This window comes from Monopterus albus, unplaced genomic scaffold, assembly GCF_001952655.1.
Source record: "Monopterus albus unplaced genomic scaffold, M_albus_1.0 scaffold186.1, whole genome shotgun sequence".
NCBI classification, from domain to species: domain Eukaryota; kingdom Metazoa; phylum Chordata; class Actinopteri; order Synbranchiformes; family Synbranchidae; genus Monopterus; species Monopterus albus.
In genome coordinates, this window is record NW_018128066.1 from 1,698,221 (window position 1) to 1,711,870 (window position 13,650).

The 13,650-nt window shown below is 41.7% G+C and overlaps 1 protein-coding gene and 1 non-coding gene across 2 annotated transcripts in view; both read left to right on the forward strand.

Annotated features, from left to right (window-relative positions):
* The window catches only part of dnaja2a (DnaJ heat shock protein family (Hsp40) member A2a), a 16,190-nt gene extending 7,985 nt beyond the window's left edge, over positions 1–8,205 (forward strand). Inside the window, exons 7-9 of the mRNA XM_020617168.1 lie at positions 401–545; positions 3,172–3,299; positions 7,138–8,205. Coding sequence (XP_020472824.1) covers positions 401–545; positions 3,172–3,299; positions 7,138–7,326 — 462 coding nt within the window. The 3' untranslated portion in view covers positions 7,327–8,205. The remainder of the gene's footprint in view (positions 1–400; positions 546–3,171; positions 3,300–7,137) is intronic.
* A 4,072-nt stretch (positions 8,206–12,277) lies between these two features.
* Positions 12,278–12,351, forward strand: trnat-agu (transfer RNA threonine (anticodon AGU)). Its single transcript has one exon. It is a non-coding gene; the product is annotated as a tRNA-Thr (tRNA).
* The last annotated feature ends 1,299 nt before the right edge of the window (positions 12,352–13,650 follow it).

The following is a 13,650-nucleotide window of genomic DNA, read 5'->3' on the forward strand; positions in this document are numbered from 1 at the left end:
AGGACTGTAATATTGGCAGGTACATTGTAATGAAATGGGGCTAGTTTTCTTTTGCAGTATGTGTCTTCATTTACTGAATCAGCTTTTATTTTGCATGCCAAAACATTTAGCTTATCTTCAGACATCAAACCTGAATATACAATGTAACATTGAGTTCTGTAGCTTATTTTAGTTTCTCTTTTGGTGCTATATTGCTATATTTTCACTAGCAGATGCTGTTTGTTCACCATTGTTTGTGTGAAGTGTGTCACTGAATCTGTTAATTTCTTTGTGTAATTAACAAAATGAAATGTATGAAGAAAATTTTAGGAACTCACAAGTGATTAGTGGTGTGTTATAAATTCTAACGTTAAAGTATATCAGCCAATATTTTTAAGCATCACTTTCTTTCATTTTACAGACGTTTAGTCGAGAAGGCAATGATCTGTTCATGAACCATAAGATTGGGCTTGTGGAGGCGCTGTGTGGCTTCCAGTTTATGCTGAAACACTTAGATGGCAGACATATCGTTGTGAAGTCCCCTCCTGGCAAAGTCATTGAACCAGGTACCATGCTTATGTACATTTTCTTTTGTTATCCACCGACTTTACACATTTACATATAATAAAGCACATCAAGTGAGTTAGTTGAGGGACAGGTAGCCAACTGACCACAGCTGTGCAGGACTGTGTCTGACAGAATCCACATAAGTACATTTTAATAACAGATGTCCCATATCACCATCTATATCAATTTTTAAAATGCATCAATACAGAAAAAATAGAGATGGCAAGTGATCTTAACTTAGCTGGTTGGCACATCCCCTGTCTAGGCTGCACACAGCTGGTTATTTTGGCAATTGGCAGCATGTTACACCTTTGTTCAGTGTTTTCAAGTAACTAAAATGGACTGGACAGAATTATTGACACCCTCAACTTAGCATTTGGCAGCACACCTTTTGGACAAAATAACTGAAACCACTCACTTCCTGTAACCATCAGCAATGAAAAATCCTCTGGCAATTTTTTGCTCTTCTTTCTTCTCTCCATGCTCAGTGTGGTCCGCACAACACAAAGGTTGAGTCACCTTTTCTCAATTTTACTGTAACTGGTTGCCAGTGTGATTTCTGTTTTACCAGCACCCGTTGATCGCTACAGGTGAATTTTATTACAAATTACAGGTGCATCACATGCTTGAAATGCAACTATTTGTGATGATTTTGAAAAGGTGTCAATAATCCTGTCCAGTCCATTTATGCAGGTCTGTGTGAAATGTATCAGATTTGGCTTTTTGTTCTTCTTTTTTTTTGCGTTGTTCCAGTGCAAACAAAAGAAATAAACATGAGAATACCAAAGAATTTGTAATTGTAACAATTTTATGGGAGAATTGATGCCTTATCTGAGAGAAATTCAGGGCTGCCCATATTTTTGGCCATGACTGTAAATGTAACCCTCTTAATGTGGCTGCACTGAGAGTCCCTGCTGAGAGCTGAGTACAACAGGGGGACAACCATTAGAACATACTTGTCCTCAGCAAGGATCAGTCATGTGAAAAAATTAGGACACCCTTTGAAAGCATGTGTATTTTGTAACATGTTTTAATATATGGTTATTTAATCTCAATTTTAACAATACAGAGAGATTAAAGTAATACAACTAAACAAGTAAAACTGAAGAAAAGTCTTTTCAAGATCTTCTGTAAATGTAATTCTACAAAAATGCCTATTCTAACTGAGGAAAAAGATAGCACACCCTAGCCCCTAATAGCTAGTGTTACCTCCTTTGGCTGAAATAACTGCAGTGAGACGGTTCTTGTAGCCATCTACCAGTCTCTGACATCGGTCTGAGGGAATTTTATCCCACTCCTCAATGCAGAATTGTTTCAGCTGTGAGATGTTTGAGGGGTTTCTTGCATGTACAGCCCTTTTCAAGTCACCCCACAGCATCTCAATGGGATTCAGGTCTGGACTTTGACTCGGCCATTCCAGGACTCTCCATTTCTTCTTTTCCAGCCAGTCTTCGGTTGATTTACTGTCAGCTTTAATTTTCTAACCGATGGTCTCACATGTTCTTCAAGCACCTTCTGATACACAGTAGAATTCATGGTGGATTCTGTGATGGTGAGCTGACCAGGTCCTGCTGCAGCAAAGCAGCCCCAAACCATGACACTTCCACCTCCATGCTTCACAGTTGGTATGAGGTTCTTTTCCTGGAATGCTGTGTTTGGTTTACGCCAAACATGTCCTCTGCTCTGGTGTCCAAATAATTCAATTTTGGACTCATCTGTCCAAAGAACATTATTCCAGAAGTCCTGGTCTTTGTCAACATTCTCTCTGGCAAATGTCAGTCTGGCCTTGATGTTTCTCTTAGAGAGCAAAGGTCTCTTCCTTGCACACCTCCCATGCAAGTTAAACTTGTGCAGTCTCTTTCTGATTGTAGAGGCATGCACTTCTACATCAACAGTAGCCAGAGCCTGCTGTAGGTCTCGAGATGACATTTTAGGGTTTTTGGAGACCTCTTTTAGCATCTTGCGGTCTGCTCTTGGTGTGAACTTGCTGGGGCGACCAGACCTGGGCATGTTGGCAGTTGTTTTGAAAGCCCTCCACAGCTGAAACAATTCTGCATTGAGGAGTGGGATAAAATTCCCTCAGACCGATGTCAGAGACTATTAGATGGCTACAAGAACCGTCTCACTGCAGTTATTTCAGCCAAAGGAGGTAACACTAGCTATTAGGGGCTAGGGTGTGCTAACTTTTTCCTCAGTTGGAATAGGCATTTTTGTAGAATTACATTTACAGAAGATCTTGAAAAGACTTTTCTTCAGTTTTACTTGTTTAGTTGTATTACTTTAATCTCTCTGTATTGTTAAAATTGAGATTAAATAACCATATATTAAAACATGTTACAAAATACACATGCTTTCAAAGGGTGTCCTAATTTTTTCACATGACTGTAAGTAATGAGAAGATAGTGAGGCCATCAACATCCTCAGTGAGAGATCTGAAAAGACTCCAAAAAGTTATCAAATACCTTCTTGTTCCACCCTTAGGCTGCTATTATCTGTTTAGAGCACTGATGCACTTAGACCTACACATCATGGGAATGCTGTATTTGTAAGTTTGTAGAAAGTACGACCTTTTATAGAAGTAAATTGTGAATGAATTTTGTTTTTAATAGGCTGCATCTTTTTCAGGTTCAGTCAGGATCGTGCGAGGAGAGGGCATGCCACAGTACCGAAACCCCTTTGAGAAGGGAGATCTGTATATCAAGTTTGATGTCCAGTTCCCAGACAACAACTGGATCAGCCCTGAGAAACTTGCAGTATGACACATTTTTTTTCATTATTAACTGTCTGTCATGTTTTGCCTTTTGGAGTTTCACTGTGACGATAAAAACATTCCGAGCCCCTACTGGCAGAAGTAAAACTTGACAATTTATGGTACTGTAAAGCAGTGTTTCTCAACTGGTGTCACCCTGGGACCCACTTTCCAACCCACTTGTCAAGTCGCGACCCACCAGTACAAGATTTCAAATACATTTATTAAATTATAAAACTTTTTTTTAAAAACGTAGTCAGTACAGCCTTTGTGTCAGATTTTTCTGTCTGCACTGAGGAAATGTTACTCAAAAATAAAAATAAACACCACAATAAGCACCACAGGGTGCCGTATATGTATAAAACTGAATGCAGAACTGCAAACACAACATGATAAGACTTTATAGTCTCTTTTCACTTAACATGTAAGCAAGATTTTATTTTCCAGTGAACTAATGAGATAGCTGTAGTTGTCCTATAGTTCTGACAGTAGTTTCAATGTCTGGGCTGATAGTAGACAGAGCTACTCTCAGATCATGTTCAGTGTCCAAGCTGTTCCTTCGCTTTGACTTGAGCTGTACCAAAGTGGAGAAGCCACTTTAACACAGATAGGTTGTTGTGAACAGTAGGATTGCTTTGACTGCCAGTGTAACGAGGGACGGATATTCAGACATCATGTATTTGCTCCAGAAATGAGGGAGGCTTTTCTCATCACATTTCTTTCTCAGCATCTGGTCACATGACAGCTCGACCAGCTGATTCTCCTCGCTGCTTGGCAACACAACGCTTTCCGTGTCGATTCCAAAGGGATCTCTTATCCAGTGATTATTGTCATGTTTCTCTGGAAAGTAGTCCTCAAAGCGAGCGTGTAGACTGGTCAGATGTGCAGTGACAGTTATTTTCAGGGCATTTTTGGCCACTGTATTTAGCTCTACTGCTGCGTGGCAAGTGTTGGGAAACATGTCAAGTCTGTCTTTAGTCAGTGATTTATCCACAACCTCAACTTCTTTTTGAAGGCAGTGACTTTGTCAGTCTGTTCAAAGATGTGTCCTCTCCCCTGCAAAGACACATTTAAAGTGTTGAGGTGCTCGAACACATCAGCAAGATACTCTACGCGCACAAGCCAGAGTTCATTACTGAGCATCTCAGTGTACGGGGAGTTACTGTGTGAGAGGAAGGCGGTGATTTCGTGTTTAAGCTCGTAAAAGCGTGACATTACCTTTCCCCTTGAAAGCCAGCAAACTTCTGAATGATACAACTGGACGTGCTCTGATCCCAGGTCTTTGCACAGCTCTGTGAAACAGCGGTTGTTCTCGGTGCTCCGTTTAATGTAGTTCACTATTTTTATGGCATCTTTCAGTGTTGTATCAAGCACCGACACCATATCCTCAGCCACAAGTGCTTCTCAGTGAAGAAAGCAGTGAGTCCACGTCACATTCAACGCTCTCTCCATGATTTTCATCACAACTCCTGAGTTTTTTTACAGTCATGGAAGCTGTGCCATCAGTTGTTACCCCCACATAACAGTATGGCCTTCAACTTGTCCACTGCTGACTGTCCTAATACCTTTCTGACCATGTTCAGGGCCGCAGGTAAGAGGAGCTCCTCTGCTATTGTATGTGGCTTCTTGGCCTTTGCTATACGTTGAGCGATGAGGTATGAGACCCGTAGTGCCTGCTCTGATTTGGAACACAAGGACAGCAGTGTCTTCTGGGTGGTCCTCAGGTCCCGAAGTAGTCTTTGAAAGTATTCGACTGGTTTGTCTTTGTACGTGGCGTGTTTTGTTTCTAAATGGCGTTTTAAATTGGATGGCTTCATACTATTTTTGTGCCAGTACTTCACTGCATATCACACATTGAGGCTTATGTCCATTTTTATCATCTATGTAAGTAAATCCATATTTAACATAGTCCAATTCATATTTTCACTTTGCCATCTTCTTAACAAGTGGACCTATCTTCAGTGAGTGTACACTGTCACCTGCCAATCAAGGCTTGTCATGGCAAGGTTAGCCCTCTGCATATCATGCACGCACGCATTTCAAAACAAAAGCCCTATGTTTGATACTATACCTAAGCATTTGAATCCACAACAATATATCACTCTCAAAAACAATTTTTTTTTTTTTTTTCTCACCATGTCTCTTGCAACTCACCTGAAACATGCTCGCGACCCACTTCTGGGTCGCGACCCACCCCGTGAGAAACACTGCTATAAAGTGTCTTTCATGACATATGGCCGTTATTCTGGATTTCTTTTCACATTCATATAGAATTGAAGTCAGACGTTTAAATGATTTAAGTCATTAAAACTTTTTATTTATTTATTTTTTTTTTTAAACCACTCCACAGACGTCGTGTTAACGAAATCTCTTTTTGGCAAGTTGGTTAGGACTTGTACTTAGATTAATTCACTGTCATAATTCCAGTGGGTCAGAAGTTTACATACGCTCAGTTGACTGTGCCTTTAAACAGCTTGGAAAATGCCAGAAAATGTCATTAGAAGCTTCTGACTGCCTAATCATTTGACATCATTTGAGTCAATAGGAGGTGCATCGTTGGATGTATTTTAAGGCCTGTGTTCAGTATCTCCTTGTTTATCATGGAAAATCAAAAGAAATCAGCCAAGACCACAGAAAAAACAATTGAGAACCTCCACAAGTCTGGTTCATGCTTGGGAGCAATTTCCAAATGCCTGAAGGTATCACGTCCCTGTGTACAAACGGCACCATGCAAGTATAAACACCATGGGACAACACAGCCATCACACCGCTCAGGAAGGAGATGTCTTCTGTCGCCTAAAGCTCAATGTACTTTGGTTTAAACAATACAGATCAATCCCAGAACAGCAGCAAGGGACCTTGTGAAAACACTGGAGGAAACGGGTATCATGGTGAAACGAGTCAGATATTGACATAACCTGAAAGGCTGCTCAGCAAGGAAGAAGCCACTGCTCCAGGACCACCATAAAAAAGGCAGACTATGGTTTGCAGCTGCACATGGGGTCAAACATCTGACTTTTTGGAGAAATGTCCTCTGGTCTGATTAAACAAAAACTGAACTGTTTGGCCATGTCTGGAGATAAAAGGAGGAGGCCGCAAGCCAAAGAACACCATCCCAACCATGAAGCACAGGGGTGGCAGCATCATGTTGTAGGGGGGCTTGATCTGCTGCTGAACTGTTGTTTTGCTGTGCTAAATAGTACACTGGACATATTATTGTACACATTTGCCCCATTTTGATATTTGGGAGGCACTTTTGCTTTGCTATGCCAAAGTATTATGCCAAGTATTAAGATGTTCAAATGATATCTTATTTATAACAGTTTTATTATGACAATGACAAAGTATTGAATTTGAATTTTAGTGGTAATGTAACTGATCATCCAGTATGCATTGATGTACAGAGCTCTAATTTACTTCACATTCAGCATCAGTGCCTGGTTACCTAGATAGCTAACCTGAGCTTGTTGACTGTCAAAATTAGTAATTTAATCGTGTTACACTGTAGGTCAACTAAAGCAGGTAAACTTACATGCCACATTCAGTGAGAAAGCGTAGGCCACCAGGGATGAATTTGCAGCTGAATTTATAACCAATTGTTATAACCAATTTATAACCAATGTCCACTGAATTATTTCAGTAAGTTTTACTACACATTTACTCAGTAACACTAAGTTATTGCAGCTAGAAACTGCTAGGGATTTAGCTTTGTTTCACAGTAACTGCTAAATCCCTACAGCAGCAATGGACTCTTGGCCACTCAAACCATTTAGCACTACTGTGTGATCAGAAAACATGATGAGACTGTCTGCTTAATTCTGATATATGCATTCCATGTGTAGGAACTGGAGGACATGCTGCCCTCACGCTCAGAGCCACCTATCATCACTGGAGACACAGAGGAGGTAGACCTGCAGGATTACGACATCAGACAGAGCTCGACATCAAGCGGCCGCAGAGAGGCTTACCATGACAGCTCCGATGAAGAGGGCGGCCACCATGGGCCAGGGGTACAGTGCGCCCACCAGTAATCTCTTATTTTATCACTTGCGATTCACATTCTACTGTGGGAGTTCTGGAGTAAACAAGGGTGTAGGTCAGACAGGTAAGGCTTGGTAGTGCCTCAGACACAGATCAGACATAGAGCCTGGAATTGTTGGGGGGCTCTTATTGACAGTGTGCATGGATTATTATTGTTATTATTATTATTATTATTATTATTATTATTATTGTGATCTTTGTCTGAGGAACCACCATTTGAGCAGATTTAGTCACTTTAAACAGCATCAGATAGAGGTGATATAAATTATTTAAGATGTATGAAAACTAATGGACCCTCCCAGTGAACTCCATACCCTGCAGAGCTAAGATCTGGGGTTCAGTGTGATGACATGACCCCCCCACCCTTGCATTCCTGTTACCCCTGTAAAAGTTCATTCTCCTCTGCTAATGGGAACTCCAGATCAAAAAAGGAATGTCTCTTGTTTGCTGGGTGTGTGACTTGCATTTTGTTTTCATAGCATTTGCAATAATTAATTTAAATCTAACCAGTGTGCATACATAAAGCAGCTGATCAGTGTGACATGCAGGTCCTTGGACTCATGTTCATGGACTCATCACTTGGCTCCATTTGTAAGATTTGTTTCTGATTTTATGGCTTTATTTTCTTTGTAGATTTTTACTTGTCTTTTTTTTCTTTATTTTAATTCTAACCAGAGCTTGGTTATTATGTGTATCATTAAACTGGTGTCGGTAAGCTTCATCAGCTGCTATATTCAAAGCTGTGTGTTTAAAAAAAAAAAAGAAATCATAAAGGCCTGTAGATTCTATCTGTGTTGATACAATGTGCATGTAAAAAGATTTGGTTCCTGCACTTAGCAAACATCAGTCAAATAAAGCAGCACAAGTAAGAAAATGTCTTTGTTGAATAAACTTGAAATTTCATGTACTATTTTTTTTTCTTCATTCTGACTATTAATCATGAAAATAATATCACTACTGTTTGCATGTAGCCAAGCAGATTGGCTGTGGTGGTTGCTGACACTTTTGCCATCACATAAACACTATAGAGATGCATAGAACTTGATTTGTGGCAGTCAGAGCATCATACTGGAAAACAAAATCAACTGTTCCTTTCCAAAAGTGCTAATCCACAGATTCTGACGGTGTTGGTGGTCAACTGCTCTCAATAACTTGACAGCAAATATCACTTGATCTCCTTTTCTGCCAGTCACCTTGTAAATGTGAATGAGGCCACACTCCGTCAGTGCACGGTGAGTGAGTGGAAAGGCTTGCAGACAAATTGTTGTGGTGGATATTCATTAGGTCCTGTGGTAGTTGAAATTTCTTCTTTTCCTGTATTGTCATTCAGAACTGATGAAGCCTCTTGGATGAGAAGTGAAACATCTTCGACCTATAAATCTAAGTCCAGTTGAAGTTGAAGTTTTTTCAGTTTACTATGACCTGGATGACTGAGAATCTGCCCAGACAATAATGGAAAAAATACATTAAGCTTATAAAACACTAGTGGAAAAAGTACATTAAGCTTATAAAACACCAGTGCAACGGGATGAAATGGTGCAGAATAATAAAAGTTGCATGAGTTCAATGGATGTAAATAGCGCAAAGATAAATATACAGTATCTACATATGTACAGTACAGTGAGTATGTGTAAATTAACAGATTGCTTCACTATTACAGGTAACAGAAGTGTATTGCATTAGTTCCGGAAGGACAGATAAGAAGGGGTGAGGTGTGTGTGGTAGTATAGAGGAAGGCATTGGGGGTCAACAGGGGACAGAGTTCAGTAAGGAGACAGCTGTGAGGAAGAGGCTGGTCCTGAGTCTACTGGTCTTGGTCCAGAGGCTCCTGAAGCGCCTCCCAGAGGCCAGGAAGTCAAACAGTTTGTGAGCAGAGTGAGAGGAGTCCTTGAGAATGCTACGAGCTCTGACCCCAGATTGCCTTTGACCACCGATTACTGCCTCACCCTTCTGAGTCCTCGAGAACTCTGCGAGCACATCAGAGACAGCGTTCCCTGTGGACACCCTTAATGGCTGGAAGGCTGTGATGCGTTGGGCAGTTTTCACCATCCGCTGCAACACCTTGCAGTCGGTTTCCATACCAGATTGTAATACAGCTGGTCAGGATGCTCTCAATGGCACAGTGGTAGAAGTTCACCAGGATGGCTGAAGACAGGTGGTTCTTCTTCAGTGTCCTCAGGAAGAAGAGGTGTTGGTGAGCCTTCTTAACCAGGCTGTAGGTGTTTGTGGTCCAGGACAGATCCTCTGAGATGTGGGTTCCCAGGAATTTGAAGCTGGAGACAACAACCTTCCCATTAATATGGATGGGGTTGTGTGTTTACCTCCTTTCTCCCTCCTGTAGTCCACAATGAGCTCTTTGGTCTTGTTGGTGTTAAGGAGCAGGTTATTGTCATCACATCACACCACACAGCCAGGTGCTATACCTCCTTCCTGTAGGCTGACTCATCGTTGTCGCTGATGAGGCTGATCACCCACGGTGCCGTCTGCAAACTTGATGATGTGTTGGAGTTATGCACGGGCCTGCAGTCATGGGTTAAAAGGAAGTAGAGGAATGGGCTCAGCACACAGCCCTGTGGTACGCTGGTGTTGAGGATAATGATGGAGGAGCAGGTGTTGTCTGACCTAACAAGCTGAGACCTGTTGGTCAAAAAGTCCAGAATCCAGTTGCAGAGGGAGGTGCTGATGCCCAGGTCTCTAGGTTTGGTGGCTAATTTGTAGGGGATGACCATGTTAAATGCTGAGCTGAAGTCCATGAACAGCATTCTTGCGTAAGTATTGTTATTGTCCAGATGTCTGAGTACAGAGTGCAGTGCTATGGAGACTGCGTCCTCTGTGCTCCTATTCATTCAGTAGGCTAATTGGTGGGAGTCCAGTGTGGGTGGGAGAACCAGGCACTCAAAGCACTTGATGACAATGGGTGTGAGTACTACAGGGTGGTAGTCATTCAAGCATCTCGGGGTGGAATGTTTCAGCACTGGCACAATGGAAGTGGTTTTGAAGCATGTCGGCACAACTGTTTTGGTGAGGGACAGGTTAAATATGCCCATAAAGACACCAGCAAGCTTTCCAGCACATGCCCTGAGCACGCGTCCTGCCATCAGGTCCAGCAGCCTTGCATGCATCAATATGGCTCAGTGCAGCATACATATCAGTGGAGGTGAGTGTGACTTGATAGCTGTCTCCATGTTGTCCCGGTCGAAGCAAGCATAGAAGGCATTTAGCTCGTTGAGGAAAGAGATATCTGTGGATATCAGGGTGGAGTTGCCGGGCTTGTAGTCACTGATGACCTGGATGCCCTGCCACATACATCAGGGGTCAGAGTTTGTGAAGTGTTCCTCCACCTTTAGCTTGGTCTTCTTGATGCCCCTCCTCAGGTTGGCCCTGGATAAGCTGTAGGCCTGTGCATCACCAGATCTGAAGGCAGAGTTGCAGGCCTTCCACACCTGCTTGTTCATCCATGGCTTCTGATTTGGGTACATGGTGATCTGTTTCTGGGTTGTGACATTTTTAAGTGAGTTGTGATGCATGTGGCTGAATCTGAGTGTGCAGAGCACTCATGTGCACCTCTGCATTCATCCTGTTGCTTCTGTCAGCAGTGAAATTACTAATAGCCAGTCCCACATGCCCAAGCCATAACAGAACCAGCACCACCATGTTTTATCCTTTGGGTGATTAAGTCCACGGTTTCCACCATATTAAGGATAATCACCTTTATTGGCCAAGTATGTTACACACACAAGGAATTTGTTTCCGGTACAGAACCGAGGTAGCCATCTGCGGTGCCAACTCAACCAATGGCTCTAACCACTGGGGGCAACTTGTGGGTTCAGTGTCTTGCCCAAGGACACTTCGACTGCTGGCACCGAGATTCAAACCTCCAACCTTCCGGTTGGGAGACGACTGCTCTACCCACCACACTGTCGCCTCTCCCAATTCATTATTAATAGAGTTTGATTTTTGTGTTATCTGTCTGTAGAATTTGGTTCTACAAATCTTTTACTTTTTGTGGGTTTTTGTGGATTGCAAACTGACCTTTGTGTTTTTGAGGTTTTGCAGGAGTCTGTATCTTATCCAGATCCTCTGAGGGTCTGGTCATGAAGTCTTGTCTCTGCCATTGACAAAGAAATATGTACACCTACATCCTTGAGAGGATTCTTTACTTGCTGTGCAATCATAAAGGGGGTTTTCTTCAACATGCAAATAATTTACCCATCAGCCACAAGACATCCACTCCTCGGTCTAACCACGTCATTTGCACTTTATGTAGGATTCGTTGTTTTATTTTAAATTGAATGTGCTGAAACACAGAGCCTGAAGAGCCAACGTTAGGATGTGACTGTATCTTAACTACATATTGTATATCTTTTTATTTTCTGGCATTTGGGCCAGTGCAGGTCAGAGCTGGCTTTTGTGGCCCAAAGCCTCACTGGTGGGCTGCAGTGCATCCACAGTACACTGACCAGCACCCTGTTGTGCAGGGCCCCAGAAATGCTCTGCACTCTGCAATTACTAAAATCAATTCCCTGAAGGGGAACACGCAGTTCTAAAGGGGCAGGCTGGCTTCCTAGAAAAAAAGACAGCCTGATAGAACTGAGGCAGCTCCAAGAGGAGCTCAAGGAGAAAGATGAGCTAATCCAAATTAGATCCCGAGATTTGGTGAGTTAGGATAGATCACAGTACGGTAGGCCTATCTTAAGTCACTCCTAGGTAAAGTCCACTTACCCAGGTGGTATTCTTTGAATTTAATTTCATAACACCAGTCTTACAAGTTTCAACCATATTTTCAGTGCCAAAATGAATCTTCAAACTCTGTTTTAGAAGTGTGCCAGAGAAATCCGTAGTTAAAGAGAGTGTATCAACCACCGATACCGATATAAAATTGAACTGCATGATCCAGAATGTAACTGTTTATAAAATCCTATTTCGAGCAGTGTTGCTGTCGGCGCCGTGGCTTAGTTGGTTAAAGCGCCTGTCTAGTAAACAGGAGATCCTGGGTTCGAATCCCAGCGGTGCCTTTTTATTTTTATTTTTATCTCTGTCAACATCACTCCAGTTTATTCCAGTCGTTCGTTAACACAGATCGAATAACTCTATCAATTGTAAAAAACGAAAAATAATGAAAACCTTCACCTTTCTTCCTCTACAAACATGCTTCAGTGAAAATCCAAAAAACGTAAATGATTTGTATATTTTTGTCTTACATATGCAGTACTCCGATCTTACCACATGATAGCGACAGTGAAACTGTTTATTGAACACAGAAGCCTTTACATGAAGAGACTAGGCGAATACTGATGGATCATTTAATTTCCTGATCATTTCAACAAAAAATCACCACTCTGGTGTAATATGCACTTCAGGGTAGTGTCTACAGTTTCTACCTAGCTGCTCGTTGCATTCAATCCTAGTGTGAGGGGGAAGAAGACCTATGAACAAAGGTTAATGTATACATTGTCCTTTTAGATGTAGCAAGTCGAACACTGAGTGGACCCAAATAGAGCGGAGGTTTGACGGCTTTGTCTTCAAAATAAAGTCATTAGTAAGACATATGATTATATTTCGGTATTTTGTAATGATTTAGCCTATTGTTTTAGAGCGGTCTTATTCCTACACCTGACTTAGGCTACGCCATCATGTAGGTAATCCTTCTATTTAATTCCCTTGCTTAAATTTTCACGTTTAAATTTAGAGGTTATGCTGGTTTTGCTGTAGGCCTATAGGCTACTATTGTATTTAGGCACTATTGTATTTATTTCTTCTCTTTTTCTTTTCTTTTTTTTCCTGTCAGTGAAGTAAATCATAAATTTGGTGCATCATGTCAGTAGGCATATTCTACACCTATGTCCAGCTGTGCAAAGCTGACACAGATGTCAGATTTGTGGTTATATATCTATATAGAGACCCTGAGGTGAGCTTTCTGATGTGTGTCATCCACATCAGGTGCAGGTGCAGTGCTAAATTAGTGTGTTATTTCAAAGTAATCTATGCCACTGCAAAACATGTCATTTTTAACCAAGCAGCAAAACTATGTTATCAATATGACATAATTATCAAAATATTACTCATCTGAATTTTAACAAAAAACAATATCTTGTGCTTAAATTTTGTATGTAGACCTGCCAGAAGTAGCACCACTACCTATAATCACCTCTCCCCGGACCACTCACACTGGATCCATTAATACAGGAGGTCTTCTTCCAATCCTGGACCACAGCCGCTGGATATAACCAATGACAGCTGGAGCTGATAGGCTTCTGATGAGACACCATGGCACTACAGACATTTTGAAGCAGGTGGTTGCAGACTACGCAGTC